General features: G+C 36.8%; 2 protein-coding genes across 2 annotated transcripts; one reads left to right on the forward strand and one right to left on the reverse strand.

Annotated features, from left to right (window-relative positions):
* The first annotated feature begins 1929 nt into the window (after window positions 1-1929).
* Window positions 1930-4576, forward strand: LOC125659774 (uncharacterized). The gene is made up of 3 exons (XM_048891556.2): window positions 1930-2613; window positions 2750-2783; window positions 3080-4576. The coding sequence occupies exons 1-3, from the start codon at window positions 2263-2265 to the stop codon at window positions 3553-3555; spliced, it is 861 nt and encodes a 286-aa protein (XP_048747513.1). The 5' UTR covers window positions 1930-2262; the 3' UTR covers window positions 3556-4576.
* A 2320-nt stretch (window positions 4577-6896) lies between these two features.
* Window positions 6897-16374, reverse strand: LOC125659781 (LITAF domain-containing protein-like). Its single transcript, XM_048891564.2, has 4 exons — window positions 16222-16374; window positions 15378-15538; window positions 12810-12978; window positions 6897-9703 (listed from the first exon to the last, which is right to left on the reverse strand). Exons 2-4 carry the CDS (start codon window positions 15511-15513, stop codon window positions 9598-9600), a joined length of 411 nt encoding a protein of 136 aa, XP_048747521.1. The 5' UTR covers window positions 15514-15538; window positions 16222-16374; the 3' UTR covers window positions 6897-9597.
* Window positions 16375-19663: the final 3289 nt, after the last annotated feature.

The following is a 19663-nucleotide window of genomic DNA, read 5'->3' on the forward strand; positions in this document are numbered from 1 at the left end:
GACGGGCAGAAGACAGTCAAAAACAGATCAGAGTACCTCGCTTGAGCTTTCAGCTCAGGTGAGCTAAAAAAAAAAAACTATTAGTTCGAATTTGGTTTTAGTCTTTACAAAAAGCTGATCCATAATCGTTCTAAATTGTCACCTAAAGCTAAGTAAATGTAATTGTTTTTCAATGCGTACATAGACGTAAATTTTAATACACCTCTTACAACAATGTACTAGCATGATGCATGTATTGTTGACGTATTGTGGGCTCTATATGATATTTTATAATGGTATATATCCGGTCCTAAACTTTCGAGCTAACTCCCTACTTGAAATACATTTCTTTTACAAGACATTTATTTCTGGCAACAATAAAACAAAAATAGATGGTATATACATGTACATCTTTCCCCAGCAATGAAATACATCGATTCTGCAGGACCAACAACAGCACTCTTTCTCGAACACGTTCTGGACAAGCAAAAACCTATTCTTGTCTGGCATGCTGTTTTTTTCGTCGTACATGTATTTTCGTTGAATAACAGAGAATGAATGGTTTGACAGAGAATTTACAATTATAATGCCTTTAAAGGGGCATGGACACGGTTGAGCTGAACATTTTCCATTTTTATCATTTGCAGTGCTTAACTAACGTATTTCTAATAGTGAACCAAAATTTGAATATCAGTTTCTGTGTTACAAGTGAGATACAGCACTCACAAGTCTTTGTTATGTAAACAAGGCCCGTGTCATGTTTTTGTTTACATATAGATTGCTTGATAGAAAATAGCATGTTTAAAACAAAATCAGATGTGCTAAACACTAGAAACTATTAAATTATATTCAGAATTAGCTTGTAAATTCAAAAATCTGCTTTAAACAAACTTTTACTGGTATATCTAGATTATATGTAAACAAAAACAGGGCACGAGCCTTGTTTACATAACAAAGAATAGTGAGCTCTGTATCTCCCATGTATCTCGACAATTGACATTCTGACCATTAGAAATACCTTAATTAAACATTTTACACATTAAAAATGGCAAAATAAAATTTGAAAATTTTCAGCTCAAATCGTGTCCATGCCCTTTTAATATAAAGAATGGATATGCATTTAAAAAGTACATTTATTGAAGAAAAATATACACATGATAATACTAGTATAAGATATTAATAAAAGTGCGAAAATAAAAACTATGACAAACAAACAAAATCTCAGTACATACTGTCAGCGGTGCAGCTAAGTGAGCTAAGCACAATTAATACCCGTGTAAATATGAACCAGGTTTTCGAACATAGTTCCCCTAATTTTTGTCCGTTTTTCGTAAATGTCAACCCCGAGACAGGGGTTTTCCTAAAAGAATACCATTGAAAATTGTTCTTAAGATTAACCTATCAAATTATCTTCAACAAAAACATCGTATGGGCAGGCCTGCCTTGAAGGACTTCAAAGCCAATATCAGTGATTAAATGGCAAAAATGCTGTTTAGGCTAGCTGTTCAACATTGTACACTACTGTATATAAGATATAGGTTCGAAATGAAAATATGAAAAATTTATATATACATGTACACACATATACGACAGAAAATTACTAAAGAAACTTGATATAACAATGCGACTTTTCCCGGAAAATTGTTCTCCCCAATAGTACTTTTCTGTTTTTACCCTGAATTGTACATTTGATAATTTAAATAAGTGATAAATACACGCATCAACTATATTCAGTAGACAATTTGTTGTGCTTACAGGGTTTTACACAATACATATCTACTACTATTGTTTTTCAATATTTCGCTCTAATTTCTGTAAGAAAAACAGAGTATCTATACACTCTGTGCACAGCATTAATTGTCTAATCAATATCGTTAAACATGATTGATTTTATTAACAGGAAATATATGCATAAACTTCTGCAGATAACATGTTATTATCGATTACCACACAGGGCAGTGTTAAACTCGCCCAGATCGTCGGAATCGTGTTGAGATGTTTCATAAAACTAGAAACTGTGTGGCGGATTCAAATGTTTCCACATATACATGTACCTAACTGAATAATTATGTGAATGAATACAGAAACTGGACAAACTCGATCAATGGCCTCCTCACTGTCACCACGACTGTTTACTAACCGTAAAAGCAGCGGGGAAATCCTGAGTCGGTTTGTGAACTGTGTCTATATTTATACTTCCTGAATCGACTACCAGGTAATGTTTAAACTTAAATGGAAATTCCAGCTGTTTCGTGATACGTTCGGTGCACTTTAAAATTAAACATGTCTCCCCCACAGGAATGCCATGTAAAGAACGGAAACAATTCTAGAAAAGCATTGGTGATATCGTTTATTTTAAATGTTCTTCTATTGTGCGTTTTTATCATTTTACTTGTGTTAAGAGGAAACTCTCAGAGTAACAAAGAACAAACGGAGTGGACTCCGAATAAACATATCCTCCAGAAAATGGATACGAACGTCATTTTAACGGAGGATGATATCTGTCTGTCGTGTGATGAGCTTGGAGACAGCGTCAACGTCAATGACACGCTTTACGATTTCATAACGAAATCAAGCTGCGGAGGAAAACTGTGCTGCTTCAAAGGAAGGGGACTTAAAATGTTTATATTGAAGGTACGGTAACTTACACGTATGGTCATTGTTCCAGGAACATAGTGGGAAATTATGTCATATTTCATTTTCATAAAAATGGAATGATATACATTTATTTGTATTCTAATTTTCTGTTTCATTTTCATGTTTTGTGCAGATATTAGACAGCTCTAATCATCCTTCAGCAATGGGTACGTCTACTAGCGATACTTTTAATACATGTACTGCTTGTTACCTATAATATATATATATATATATATATATATATATATATATAATATATAAAATAAAAGTCAAGAAACACAAAACTCGAATAACATTTCACTGTTGGCGCTTTCGGCTTTAATGCCTCTTCAGACAGTTATAAAATGAAATGTGTATATATAATATTCAAGAACACGTATAAAATATGTTCCATGAGGTTGAATAAACGGTAATAAGCCAATACATTTCAGATAACATGGCAGGTATATATAATACATTTCAGATGACATAGCAGTTATTAAGGATGATTTTCGCTGGTGGTCAACTCGTACAAATGCAGCCCACTTATTTTTGAATCAGTCCGGTTTCCCTCCGGCCTGGACACCGGACACTGTTCCTGGTGTTTCCTTCACGGACCTGCCCATCGTGGATAACCGGATACAGATCAAAGAAGAAGGCGTCTACTATGTGTACGCCATATTCTCTTTAGATTTCGGACCACGTGGGCCTGTCATCCCCCAGATATACCACAATATAACCAGTCAGCACCCCTTGCTAAAGAACACGGGACAACAGCTCCATTTTATGAACAAATATGGAGGATTTTCTAATCGACGACAAACACAGCATTCCAGTTTCTTGAGTGGTATTGTCCATTTGAGGCGCGGCTTTGAACTGGCTACGCAGATATCAACATATTCTTTTATAGACCATGCTAAATACTCAAACTTCTTCGGATTATTCAAATTAAACACTTGATTATTGCAAAGTCAACGTAAATGTATCAGTTTCGTCGTGATTTACGTGTATGTGTTGTTTGACGATATTTTAGTTTTTGAACAACATAGAATTTTTTAATTTTTTTTCAAAGTTCTATCTATTGAAATTGATAATTCATAGATTTGAAATACTCCCATTATGTGAACTTTCTTATGACTTATAATGATACAGAACTTGATATAGATTTTATTTCGGATTTCGATACTCTATGCATGGATCTCAGTAGTTAGAACATTCGCTGCATGTCCGGGCTGGTGTAACAGCAATAGTGACCCCGTTGAGGGAAGAGAGTACCAATTCATTTCCCATAGACCTCAATGCTAACCTTTTGGCCCTCTCACTAATTAACTATATCAATTTTAAAGAAATGACCGCAAGCATTTCAAAGTTCATTCCAAGTGTTGATAATAAACAACAAAAAATATATAGGGTCCTGTGCCTTTTATAGGCCATATTTGTACTTTTTTACAACACATAGCAATCTGCAGTAAATTACACACTTCATTTTAAGCACATCCCTACCATGGTAATTTCCTCAGTCATTTCTCGATTTTGTGCGATAATTTTTCATTCTGACAATTAATTTGAACCTCTATAATACTTCTTTCAATTCCAAATAGTTTCACTCCTCATATTAGCCAATCACGCAACACTTAGACATTTATACCTTTGCTCAATCTTGGGAAAACTGCGTCCGGGTTACGCATGCGGGGGTTTGGTACTCTCATTCCTTGAAAAATGATCCCAGGGGTCATTTCTTAACGTTAAAAATTTACCCCAATCAAAATTTAACGTTGAATTTTTATATTTAAAAACGGTCGTTGAAAAGTGATCAACGTTAAATTTTGATCAGTAATGGGGTAATTTTTAACGGCTTCTTAAACATTCCACACATAATAAAAAGAAACATTTTGTATATTTGAGATCATTTTTATGCCAGGTAGAATTTAAATAGACAGGAAATTGTGCTTTAAAATAAAAGAAGATACTCCAAAAAATTTATGAGACAATTACATTTTAGTTCAAACTTAATGTTTGTCATTTGAGTTACAACGTAAGTAATTAAATATGGAGAAACTCTCGGTAAGGGCTAGTGGATGTAAGGTTATGTCAAGTAAAAATCATTTGAAGTAGACCGACTGGTCTAGTGCTAAAAAATCTAACTAAAACGGGTTCCCTTATCAACAATTAACTTTACCTTATGCATCAAACAAAGGTCTTAAATGATATCGGTCGATATTCGAAAAATAAATGAAACTCATACACAGATAATCTCTCAAGGATCAATTTATAGATAGAGAAACTCCAAGTATTATTCTGTTACATATGTAACAACCACGTCATCAATCGAATTGGATTTAAATTAAGTTTTATTTTTAGAAACGATTCAGAGAGTTTCCCAAATGAATTGAATTGGTTGGAGATTATTTTAGTATTGTAGATTAGCTTCCTCAATTCTAGATAAACCTGAAGAATCTTAAATTCACTTGCAAAGTTGAGTATAGCATTCATCACGTGTAAATAAAATGTAATAAGCTAAAAATCAAATTATATATTTATAATAAAAACTAAATAAATATTCTAAAAATTTAGAAAATAAAATTTGAGTTAAAAAGATCAAATCAATTTTTCACCTTTTTCCCATACAAAGTGTGTGCTAATTTACAATATTTTAATTTGTATTATTTGATTCCTTATGATAGAAAAATATTGCCCAGTTTTCGCATGCAGTGACACGGGTGTTTATGCCCTATTTACGCCTCTACAACAAAACGCCTTCTACAATTACCGAGGTATTCGAAAGACTTCAAAAAGTTTGGATGAAAGGAAGGACTTAATTCCTTATTTTCAAAAATCTTCTTAAACGAAATTAAAATTGTTTATTAGTAGTCTATTTCTACTGCATGGCACTGTGCTTAAGAAATGTTGAGTAAAACGCAGGCGTGATATAAGCCGCAAACAATACCTAATTGAGAACATACAGCGCGGTGGAATTTTTAAGCTGTAATGGATAGAGAGGACGTGGGTCTGAAGTTTATAAGATGCATATTTTCATGACCCCGTAATCGGATATTTTAAGCTTTGGTCTGTCTGTTAGTTCGCAAACACTTTAACATTGGTCATATAGCTTTTGAATGAATGGTGATATGGCTTAATAATATTTCACCTGTGTATTCCTTGTAACAATACCTTTCTTTTGGTACCAACATTTTTAACGTCATGATCTTGACTTTGAAGTTTGACCAACTTTTGGAAAACTGTAACCTAGGCCATAACTTTAGAATGGTCAGTGAATGGGCTTTTATATTTCGCATATTGGAGGGGGTACCAGAATTACTTTGTTGTCGCACGGGGATTTTCACAAACACATCTTGTTAGTCTAGTACATGTAGTTTACTTTCTTGCCCCGCATCCCCAGTTACTTAGGGGGTTGGGGGTGGGGGTGGGGGGTAGATAGGGGAGGGACGGAAGTCCTTACAATGGTAAAGTTTATCCCGAGGATGTCTATACAACAGGACTTCCCCTGGCGATGTCCAGTTGTACAGTTGATCAGTCCATAATGCACACTGTGAAGCAGAACCGCCAGAAATGGGATTAACTTCACACAGTGATGTCCCTTGGATTGGGGTACATAAATGGGATTAACTTTACAGTGATGTCCCTTGGATTGGAGTACAGAAATGGGATTAACTTCACAGTGATGTCCCTTGGATTGGGGTACAGAAATGGGATTAACTTCACAGTGATGTCCCTTGGATTGGAGTACATACATGCATGTTTAGTGTTCCATTTGTGAAATTCTACTTTGCGAGTTTGATACAACCGATAGACTTGTTGTGAGCCATGAACCCAGTGTTTTAGGTGATAGTGCATCTTTCATTGATTTAATGAAATACATTCATAGATGACGTTATTTAAAATACTATTCTACCACGGTTATTGCAAAGATCCTCAGTTTGTTTTTATGGGTATTTGTTTCGTTGACAGTGGCCGACAGAGGGCGCACAACTTGCCCAGTCCTGCGCGTTGGATAAATTGATGCAGAGAGAAAGTTCCTACATGGATTGTTGTCTGCACATCCAAACACGTGCGTCCCAAAATCTGCTTCTAGCGAAGAGCTCAGAGACTCTGTGAGACAAACATGTGCGTCCCAAAATCTGCTTCTAGCGAAGAGCTCAGAGACTGTGAGACAAACACGTGCGTCCCAAAATCTGCTTCTAGCGAAGAGCTCAGAGACTCTGTGAGACAAGCGAGAGAAGCACTACAAAATGTGACGCCAATGAACAAATGAGGATCAGTTTGTCAAAATATAATTTCAATTTTGTATAAGATGAAGTTTATTACATCTAATATACATAACATTCATTTAGACACAATACGTATGCTTGAACAACAAAATAATCTCGAATTAAGAACATGCATATACTAAAGCAATGCATACTCAGTATAGAAATCACCAAATCATAAACTAGGATTGCAAATCAAGAAGACACTACATGTATTTTGTATATATAACAGTTTCCACAATCTGAAAGGCTTTGAAATAAGCATGAGATTGATTAATCTGTCTTTACAATATCATTAACCGACACAAATACACGGTACACATTTCATAGTCTCTTTCCATATAATACTGATACAAGATATAGGCACAATCTTTATATTAGAATATATTATATCATATTACGATCTATTTCCTAAATGTATACACACTATAAAAGATTTAAAAATCTCCTATCGATTTAAAAAAAAAATAATTATAATTTCTGATAATAGATATACATCATGACGATGTACTCCGTCCTTTAGCATGAACAACAATCATCAGAAGTGTAACTATAGTAAAACCAAATCTATATACACTTACATGTACGTTCATGTGTGTGGATGTTCAACCACTTAACCGTTTTGTGGGGGTCATTCAACCACTTAACCGTTATGTGGGGTCATTCAACCACTTAACCGTTTTGTGGGGATGTTCAACCACTTAACCGTTTTATGGGGATGTCAACCACTTCACCGTTATGTGGGGAACATACAACCACTTAACCGTTATGTGGGGGTCATTCAACCATTTAACTGTTATGTGGGGGTCATTCAACCACTTAACTGTTATGTGGGGGTCATTCAACCACTTAACTGTTATGTGGGGGTCATTCAACCACTTAACCGTTTTGTGGGGATGTCAACCACTTCACCGTTATGAGGGGAACATACAACCACTTAACCGTTATGTGGGGGTCATTCAACCACTTAACTGCTTTGTGGGGATTATTCAACCATTTAATTGTCATGTGTGGACCATTCAACTATTTACATCACGTGGGGAACATTCGACCCCTTAACCATCATGCGGTAATGTTTAACCACTTAACCGTTATGTGGGGATCATACAACCACTTCACCGTTATGTGGGGATCATTCGACGAAATCAGGCAGTTAGTCAGTCAGAAATATCGCTCATATGTGAAGTAATTCCAAAATACCAACTTATAAAATCAAAAGATATAAACCACATTCGACCATCAGCAGTTAGGAGGAATACCACAAATTCTATTTTATGGGTATAAAACTGCATGATGTAAAATACATTTATGTAACAACTTGATGTAATAAAAGGCTAGTCTTAATCAGAACACTAGTCTGATTATGTGGAGGGGAAAATGGTTAAGAATTAAATCTTTGTCTACATTTTTAGAATAGATAGAAGTCTAAAGAAAATTTATATATACCGTATAGCGGTGTTTTTTTATCAGGGTGATAAATTTGGCTTATTTAGCGGTTAGATAGCTTTCCTCTAAAATTTCACTCGCCCAATATGCACCCAAATGCGACTTCAAGATTTGCAAGAGAGAAAACCCTTCCTTGTCCACCAAATTTTATTCTGCTAAAATTATTAGCATACATTTGAGCAATCAAATCGCTTTAGACTCGCGGGGAAAAAACCCCGCTATACAGTATATGTATCTGTGATCATTTCGCACATCAAAAATATGATTGCAAGCGCTTTTAATACCTTGATTGATCTACATGTGTTTGGATCAACAGTACATTCACCAATTCATGTTCTCGCTATTGGACGTTATGAGTCAATTTACCATATTAAATACTCTCGTACTATTTTAAGGAGGTATACTACACCAGAGAAATTTGATGTGGATGAAAAGCGAAGGATATGTTCAACAATATTTTGAAACTGAAAATTTTCAAATTTACTTAATTTAGTCAAAAAATGCAGTTTTAGTAGAAACAAATCTGGAGAGAGAAAAAAAATAAAACTCTGCTGGACTTGAACCCGGGATCTATAGCTCACCAGTCGACGTGCTAACCTACTGAGCTACTCAGCTAGGCGATGATTTTTTAAACGAATATACAAATATTGCTGATATCTATATTTTCATCCATGTTTTAAAAGGAAGTCAGCCAATGTGACGATGTAGAGTGCCTCCTTAAAGAAGTATATACTAATATAAATGAAATGTACATGATGGTACATGTAAACTAACTCTTTTACCTACACATCGTATTGTGCGAAAGCTAGTCACGTGATGACTATAATTAATATGACGAAATGTATCATCATTGGTTATGATACACAATTACTTGGTGATTTTATGCTTGATGCATTGTTGATAATATAAAAATTTTAACATTCAAACCTAAAATCATAGAATTCCAAAAATATTGTGAATCCAGATTTACACTTGACATTGAGCCACTGTAAAACAATGTAATGTTCACCATTAAAAAGAACGTGGTGGAGCGGAGGAACAAACGGTGAGCTGCAGGGATCTCGCATCGTGACATTGTTTGTATCAAGTGTCCATGAACATTGTCATCAATACACACACAAGTATTATGAACCACAACAAGTGCTATTCAATCTACACACGACGTTTATCAATATTTTGTGAAGGGGGCAAGTTCAGTTCCAATGACGTTTTACTGATATTTTGTGAAGAGGGCACGCTCGGTTCCCATGACGTTTTACTGATATTTTGTGAAATGGGCACGTTCCGTTCACATGCGCCGGTATACGCCCACTTGGGCTTTACAGTTTGGACAAGTGTGGATGACGTCTTTACATCCGTCAACACAGAACGGAATCAAACAGCATGGCCAGCATCTGTAAAAACAAGTACAACCGGCATTTAGACACCGTCACATCAATGTCCTCATTAATATCACAATGAAATAGCACCTTCACTAAGAAGATTAATCTTCACATGTATCTTGGAAACTATTTGTCTTCGATAAAGTGAAATGAATTTGTAAATACATGAGTGTATGAATAGCGACTTTTCACGCCGGCTTACTTTTCATAAAGCGCGATTTCGAAATTGAAAATTTACTTTTTAAATTTACATTGATTCTACTTTCATTTCTGTCAAAATTCCTAGTCATTAAGATAGAGGTACTATATTTATAAATATCAATTCATACGCGCATTGTTTACTACTGCAGTGCATTCATGAGTAAATGGTTATCATTACAATTTGTACAGATATCAAAGACAAAAAAAAAAAAAACCCATTGGAAATGCAAATAACATCTATTTTAAGATATTTATCCTGCTATGCCTGTTATATACATTACGCCTTGGCTTCAGAATTATGGTGGGAGAGATGCAGAGACACTGAAGCATTCTAATAAGGGACAAAACTTAAGTAATCTGGTCGCGGAGTACTAATAAGACACCACTGGGAATCTCGCAATGTTCGACCAATGGTTAGATCATTTCCGGAGTAATCTCAGAGCAAGGGAGGTACATGTAGGTCACATACATTTCATATACTTAGAATAAAAATCATTAAAAACAAACAAACAAGAAATACCCAGGGAGAATGCTAATTCTATGTAGCAATAATTGAAATTTGTATGTTGTTTCCCTTCCATTCGAGAATTTTTCACCCATGCGAAATTTACCAATGGTACACTGTAGGTAAAATACCATAAATGCATGGCGCTTATAGCTGTAGCAGTGAGGATTCTTTATCAGGGCTGTAGCAGTGAGGATTCTTTATCAGGCCTGTAGCAGTGAGGGATCTTTATCAGGGCTGTAGCAGTGAACGTTCTTTATCAGGGCTGTAGCAGTGAGGGTTCTTTATCAGGGCTGTAGCAGTGAGTGATCTTTATCAGGCCTGTAGCAGTGAGGGTTCCTTATCAGGGCTGTAGCAGTGAGGATTCTTTATCAGGGCTGTAGCAGTGAGGGATCTTTATCAGGGCTGTAGCAGTGAGGGATCTTTATCAGGACTGTAGCAGTGAGGGATCTTTATCAGGCCTGTAGTAGTGAGGGTTCTTTATCAGGGCTGTAGCAGTGTGGGATCTTTATCAGGGCTGTAGCAGTGAGGATTCTCTATCGGGGCTGTATAAGTAAGGGTTCTTTATAGGGGCTGTAGCAGTGAGGGCTCGTTATCGGGGCTGTAGCAATGAGGGTTCTTTATCATGGCTGTAGCAGTGAAAGTTCTTTATCAGGGCTGTAGCAGTGATGATTCTTTATCGGGGCAGTATAAGTGAGGGTTCTTTATAGGGGCAGTAACAGTGAGGGATCTTTATCAGGGCTGTAGCAGTGAGAGTTCTTTATCAGGGCTGTAGCAGTGAGAGTTCTTTATCAGGGCTGTAGCAGTGAAGGATCTTTATCAGGGCTGTAGCAGTAAGGGTGCTTTATCAGGTATGTAAAAGTGAAGGTTCTTTATCAGGGCTGTAGCCGTGAGGGATCTTTGTCAGGGCTGTAGCAGTGAGAGTTCTTTATAAGGGCTGTAGCAGTGAGGGATCTTTGTCAGGGCTGTAGCAGTGAGAGTTCTTTATAAGGGCTGTAGCAGTGAGGGTTCTTTATCGTGTGAACGCCCACCGTGACATGAAACCGCTAGGTTTTTAAAAAAAAAAAATCATATCCAAAAGATCCGTAAGATTTATTTCTATATCCAGGCATGTGGCGAAGGAGAAGTCACTGGTACCTATGTTAAATCTCAAAGGTTTGATGCGACGTCGGGATCGAGAATCGAATCTGGGACTTCCGCTTACGAGCGCCCTAACCACTAGGCTACGGCGTACTGCTTATTGTAAAACAACGTTTATCCGCGGCTACTTTATTTTGTGATTCATCTGATTTTGCAATTCACCTGTGGTTAACTGGTTCGAAGCAAGTAATTTTCGCGATCGAGCCTTTTTCGGGTCTATGACAGACATTTAAGAACTGGTTCGCGACGAGAAATATTCGCGACGATAGGGGGTTCTCACGAAATTTTCTCACACACGAATAAAGGTTGACTTACAGTACATGTATATAAATGTACGTACATCAATAAATATTCGTTCCGTGCTTTTTTGTAAAACCAACATTGTACATGTACATCCTGGGAAGTCAAAGGGATGTAACTGACTCTTTCATTGACTGCAGTTATCGGTCATGATTGACCGCCATGAATTCATGGAATGGTTAGAAATAGAAGCAGTACCGTTCTACTCTGGTGTACAGGACTTTACGAAAGCCTGTCAGTTCATAGTGTAGTGTGTTCTCTAAAATCTCGTGGTTAAGTCTAAAACATGTTTACTAAAGATTTCACGTATCTTTGTAGATGAACAATGCAAAATAAACATTGAATATGGTCTGCCCAATATGACTAATATCTTTTAAATCTAGTTGTTTTAGAATTATTGATACGCAATCTTTACATTTTACTTTACACGATTTAAGGTATTACGGTACTCGTGTAACATTAACAACATCAGTCGTTATAATATTCCTTTATCGGACAGGATCAGGCAATTTAAAATCGACATGCTGGTCAGACACCTCATGTCCATCCTAATTCTTGGATACCGGTATTTGATTTCAATATTTGTTTATTAGAAGATTCAGGTTTAGAGTCGAGCGGATAGACGTTTTACTGTTAATGAAACTAGGACAAATGTCGCATATGATGCTGAAAGTATTGCAGAGGGATGTAAAGTAGAAAATGTTAGATTTACCCAAACAGACAAAGGATTCTAGGAATGTTAGACTGGAATGTGATAGACTTACCCAAACAGACAAAGGATTCTAGAAATGTCAGCCTGGAATGTGATAGACTTACCCAAACAGACAAAGGATTCTAGAAATGTCAGCCTGGAATGTGACAGACTTACCCAAACAGACAAAGGATTCTAGAAATGTTAGAGTGGACTGTGACAGACTTACCCAAACAGACAAAGGATTCTAGAAATGTTAGACTGGAATGTGATAGACTTACCCAAACAGACAGAGGATTCCAGCAATGAGCCAAGTCAACATCCCCGTCTCAAACGTTGTACCCGTCACGATATCAGCACGACAGGAGGCACAGGTGACCCTGGCCGGACACTCCCGCATCGCGGGGGCCCCGCACATAGCCACAGGCTGGGCCACCACGACTGTTTGAACTAGAAGGGAAAACATGAAATGTATAACAATATCATGTTCGTATTTGAAATGTCGACTTCAGAATATTTACGGGTTTTTTTTCTCATGTCAGGAAAAGAATACCCAACATTTTGATAGCAAGAATTTCAGTTCAAGTTTATACTGATAGGAAATCAATGAAAGCTGAACGAACAGTGATCAATCTCATAACTCCTATAAGGAATACAAAATAGATACTTGGGCAAACACGGACCCCTGGACACACCAGAGGTGGGATCAGGTGCCTAGGAGGAGTAAGCATCCCCTGCTGACCGTTCACAGCAGCCGTGAGCCCTATATCCTGATCAGGTAAACGGAGTTATCCGTAGTCAAAATCAGTGTGCCAAGAACGGTCTAACAATCGGTATGAAACACGTCAGGTAGCATTTAACCCAATGATAGGTTGTATTGGCAAACTGAATCGTTATAACGACCATAGATTTTGCAAATTGCTGACTTTAATCGAGACTTTTGAAACCCCTGTACCATCAGCTTGTTTGTCAGTAGCTCGCCTCGATTTAAAAACTACATGACCATACACAGAACAAGGTCTTGCGTATCGAATTAGTTGACAGATATAAGCACTATATGCAGGTGATAATGGAATATTGCTATATAAATATGGGAAGTTGACGACGGAGAAGCTGAAATCATCCCGTATGTCATACAGTTGAGTTGTCAGTTTGCCGTTAATGTCTACTTTCAATAAAATATCTAAGTATAAAACAGAGGTTGACGACTCTGTGGTGTCCTTTTTTTCGAGCTCACAGGGATATATCGAATCGACATATGAATGAAAGTTATTTTTGTTAATAGACAAATGTCGTCGATATATCTCAATGTCGAATTCAAGGTCACAGCAAGAGATTATTTCTTCTCACGTAATTTTTTTAAAATAACAAAGCACAATTCGTGCCCATGGGAATTCCAATAGACTGTTGGAAGACCTGAATACCAAAGACCACGAAAATATTGTCAATGAGGAACTCTAGCATAATTTTTATTTCAACTTCAGAGTATTCACAATATTGAGTTCATGAGTTCTTGGAATAGAAGCGTGTTTGATTCTTATGTCCCCAATAATAAAATTGGGGGAGTATCTTTTTTGCAACTCGTGTCGATTGCAGTATGAAAGGCGAAGATATTTTGTTTTGTGACTCGTGTCGATTGCAGTATGAAAGGCAAAGATATTTTGTTTTGGGTCTGATTGTCTCGTCTACCGACAACTTTAACCTAAAACTTGCGACTCGTGTCGTTCACAGTATAAAATTCTATATTTTATGAACTGAAAAGTCGATATTTTTGTTATTAACAATTTCAACATCGTTCGCCAAGGACGCCACTCTTTGTGGGCATGTTTGATAAACACAGCTTCGTGTTTTTGTTTTTGTTAATTATCAAATCTGTACTTTCAGAATAACACCTGGAGCAACCATCAACTGCTTCCTGGTGCAAGCCCGTGCCAGCAGTGCATGGGCGTCTCTTTAAATCATGTCTATCCTATCTGCTTGACTTCGAATCACTGTGAGGGGTGGGGTGGGGTGGGGGGGGGGGGGGTGACGGTGTTGATTAAAATTCTCTAAATAACAAGGCTGCAGTTAATGAAAGAACCGCTTGTATTTCGTGACTTGTTTTTGTGTGTACATATGTAGTGTTTTAAAATTTGTGTCTGTGTACATTTGTCTGTGTATATTTGTCTGTGTGAACATTTGTCTGTGTATATTTGTAATGTTTTATAATTCGTGTCTGTGTGTACATTTGTAGTGTTTTATAATTCGTGTTTACACACATACACATGTCCACACAGACAAATGTACACACAAACACGAATTATAAAACACTACAAATGTACACACTAACAACTGTACACTCAGACAAATGTACACACAAATAAATGAACACACTGACAAATGTACACACAAACACGAATTATAAAACACTACAAATGTACATGTGTGTCTGTGTGTACATTTGTCTGTGTGTACATTTGTCTGTGTGTACATTTGCTGTTTCATGTTAGCGTGTGTGTAAAACTAATGTTATCGCTCACTAATAAAATGCCTGTGTAGTAAACCTACATAGAATATTTGACGGAAACCCCATCCTTTATTAATCACCAGCAACTATCACAATGTACACAGCCCAATTCTCTTATCTCTGATTTATGGTTCACCTTAATGATTTGTAAACAAAACACTCTGTAAAGCAAAAGTCTTCGTAAAATTGAAGACAGTGAACCCCGGAGCAAGTATCGAAATGTGGTCATTAGATCCTTGTGTTGCACACGGCGTGAACGGATTAACGATCTTAATGAGATCCTACATTATATCTCAAACATGAAAACGATTAAACAATGGTTTTATTTACAATAAGCACTTACCTGGTGGGGGCGCATATCCCGTCTGAGGGGGTGGGTAGCCCTGCTGAGGGGGTGGGTAGCCCTGTTGTGGGGGTGGGTACTGCGCCTGAGGGGGCGGGTATTGCCCTGGGGGTGGCTGAAATTGCGGCTGTGACATCACAAGGAATATATGTGTGCGGAAGCTTCGTGTATATAAAAAAAGAAAAATAATAACATTTAATCTATTGATGCATACAAACGACTGGAGCTCAAGAAACGAAATAAGTCTTGTTCATATCAAACACCCGCCTGTATTGCACTGCCGCGTCAGACAATGCAATACACAAACATATGCAGTGTGTGTGTGTGTGCTTGTTTTGACAATTCGCATTCTTATAATTTCCGGTTTAACCCATCAACTAACATCTTCGCAATCCACTTGCTTGGAGTGGACCGAAAACCCTTGGTTTACGAAGATGATCAACTAAGCACTGAAGCGCTCTGTTCATAAGCTTGCCAATGGATAACATGGTGGGTTTTTTTTTATTGTTGGTTTTTTTGTTTTTTACGAATTCACTCACAGACCACTTGTAGAAGCCAATGGACAATCGGATACGATTTATCGAGGAACTGGATTTAAGGAATTATCCCATTTATAAGTACACTGTCTAACACTCCGATCTGTGTAATCTCTAACTAGTCATCATATCAAAGGAGGTCAGACAATGGGCGTGGAGCATCTCCGCTGTTAGAGGCGATACTCGCACATAACACGCAATTATACAGCACGATTTAGTGTACACTCAGCACAACAAAATATGATTATGATATGTCTTACTTACAACATAAACAATGATGCAGTAAAAGAGAAATGTAAGCTTCTTACCTCAAGGTTGTCTCTGATGCAGAGGATACGCATCTATATTGATTTGAAAGTTACGGACGCTCGTTTGTGAAATCAACACTGAAACAAAACCGAGCGGGATGCTGAATTCAAACCGCTATTTATCGTGTCCTATTAACCGAGTGTAACAAATCGGCCAAGTAAAATTGTCGAAGGAGTGCTAATGACATTAAATTTGTAGTTTATTATCACAATTTATACAGAATATGTTAATTGCGAAGGAAACGTACAGGCATCAAAGCCTACATACCTTGAAGACAAGAAAGTTGCAATGAGGTCGAAGGCAATATTTTTGTCAAAGGGTCCAACAAATGATATGTGCCCGATTTTCAATCAATAACAGATTTGTTATACCCTTCACTCAACGTATCTTCTATAATAATGACATAATAAAAAAAACATACATTTAGTCTTTAATTCAACATGTTGGCTATGACAGCAGATAGAGTTTCTTCGATAAAACAAACATACACGTAGTACCGCTGAGAGTAAGAATATCATCATTATATCGTGAGCACAATTCACATTCATGTGTAGTAGAGTCGGGAATTGTGAAAATAAGGTAAGTCTTCATATCTATATGTATTATATGTGAATACGTGTATATCCCAATCTAATTGAAATTAGATGTTGGATCCGCTCGCATACTCGCTGTAGCGAGTATGCGAGCGGATCCAATATCTAATTTTAATTAGATTGTGTATATCCATAACGATTATTTGTGATTATAGACTCCATAATTATTAATTGTGAATATAAAGTCTGACTCCATAACGATTATTTGTGATTATAGACTCCATAACTATTAATTGTGAATAAAGTCTGACTCCATAACGATTATTTGTGAATATAATGTCAAGCTCCATAACAATTACATGCATTGCTAGCGCCCTCGATAGCACATACGTTAGTGTTTTTGCAACTAATGTGCATACTTGGGCCAGTCGTATCTACTCGGCTATTTCCGTAACCGCACCGTTTACGGAAATGATCCGATTATGCGTGGGTATCATAGCGCGGCATTCTGAGAGCAATCGGAACTCCTCGAATATCTCGCGCACTCGACATAGATCTCGGATGTAATACGATGGCATCCATGAGTGAATTTGATGCATTGCAACTGACAATGCATCAAATTCACTCATGGATGCCATCGTATTACATCCGAGATCTATGTCGAGTGCGCGAGACATTCGAGGAGTTCCGATTGATTCTGAGAGTTCTGTAGAACAATAGTTTCGAATTTTATTTTGTGTTTAAATCCATGGTGATTTAAACTTTTTACGCGAGTAATAGAAATGTGTTAAAAGCAAGTATTTACAGGTAGCTGTGCCTGGTCTCTATTTTGCGGACTGATGGTATGGCACGAGAGTTCCACATGCGTGTCACAAGTAGCCGAAAATAACTTTATACTTGTTTTACATGATGACATCATCGATAAATGTTTTGAATACAACATTAGCTGGTCTTCAGATTCTAATTTCATTCGCAACACAACAGCTAGACGATAGATCGCGATAAAAGCCGAATCTAAATATACATGTAACTTCTTAATATAACAATACACACTGAACGTGCGTTAGCATCGACTAAAACAACTTCTTTTCCATGACTATGCGCGGGAAAATGACCGTGCTCGGCAGTTTCCGCTGTCACATGATAAAGCAAACATTTCCCGACATTGCGCGGTAAAAATACTGTCCTAGTAAGGTCATGTGGTAAAATTTCTATTGTCATGTTTTATGCCTATAAACCTTAAAAAATAATAAATAGCATTGAAAAAGTATTCACTTAGCCTACAACTGATTTCACAAAAAATAGAGTGAGGTGTTGAAATACGTAATAGTTACAAGTAATGAATACAAATTATCGTTGAGTTAAATATTGCATATGACGATGCGGAGCCTTTCGAGTGTGCAGTGACGAAACTATATTTTGTATACATCATCGAGCTGTCAATCATAAAACTAATTTATCCCATGACCTTGTCACTGACACATGTGACATTGATATTTTTCTGCATTTTCTAATAAAAATGATTCAATTTGCAACACGTGATTTACTCAACGCTATGAAAATTGTGATTTTATTTTCTATTTTTTGTTTTGTTTTGTAAACAAAATATAGGTAAACTTATGTAACAACACATATATGTAACAACATCCATAGACATGACGTGTACTTGCCTGCTCTAAAAAAGCTAAAAATAAGAACGCTAAATCAGAAATAAGTATGGTCCGCACAATATCACCATCGTAGTTTTTTGTACATGAAATGCTTAAACATAGACGTTTTATGTGTGAAAATTTTTAAAGTGGTGATATTATGCGGATCTATTCAAATATCTTCAAAAGTGGTTAGATTGTATGGATATTTCCGGAAATTTGTGTTCCGTGCGTATTTTGACTAGTCAATGTAGTAGAATTCAAACTCCTTACAATGTCAATTCTCCGGGACTACTTTCGCCTACGAATAATGACACTGCCACAGGCTTTCCAAACTTCTGCAGAAAAAACGCAAGTTACTATGATTTTGTTGTGAATATCATTATAAAAAACTTCTAAATATCAGCTTTATAATTTACCGCGCTTTTGCAACTGTGACATCATGCCGTCAACACGGTTCATGAATTGTAGCGTAACGGAATATACTGAGCTGACCGGAGCTTGAGTAGAAATGTGACACATTTTCAAAGTTTCGGTTTATTTTTTTTTTTAGACAAATTTCCGTCAGTATTTTGCAATGTAGAATTTTATTTCAACGTAAACTTCATTTTTTAATAATTCAGGGGACCAAATATGATACCAAACGGACTTAGTTCTTTTATCTTGAGTAAATGTTGAATCTTGTCTTTGTCTCACTTGCATGGCTCCTCTTACCGCCTTTGTGAATTGTGAAACGGTGGGATATTAGTTGGTGAATATCGCATACATGTATGTGATATTAATATCACCACACTTTAATATCGCATGCATGTATGTGATATTATGAATATCGCTACACTTTATCGCAGCAGCTACAGATTCCAAAGGAAAGCACCCGTAGTGCGCATGCTCTGGTGATGGCGTAGAGGGTATCACACCGGTAATTGTCCAATCAAAATGAACAATTGTAGATCCATATATTTAAAGAAATATTTTTTTCCTTGTGTGATTTTTCTCATTTCCTTTTCTTCTTTTCTCTTAATTTTTGTACCCCCGATTAGGAAATTTTGTGTAATTTGTAGAAATAACCAAGTGTATACAAAGGAACTATTTGCTTTTTGGAAGCTGATGCTACTTCCTGAGGGGCACACCGGCTGTTTACACGCGTGTGAAAAACACGTGGATTTGAGGGTAGTCTTGTGTTGTGGGCATTTTTTTTTTTTTCGAAAATGCCGCGTAGGGTGTTGTTTTTCTGGTGTCAGCAGACGAGATAGGTAACA

Source organism: Ostrea edulis, chromosome 9 (genome assembly GCF_947568905.1).
Source record: "Ostrea edulis chromosome 9, xbOstEdul1.1, whole genome shotgun sequence".
NCBI classification, from domain to species: Eukaryota; Metazoa; Mollusca; class Bivalvia; order Ostreida; family Ostreidae; genus Ostrea; species Ostrea edulis.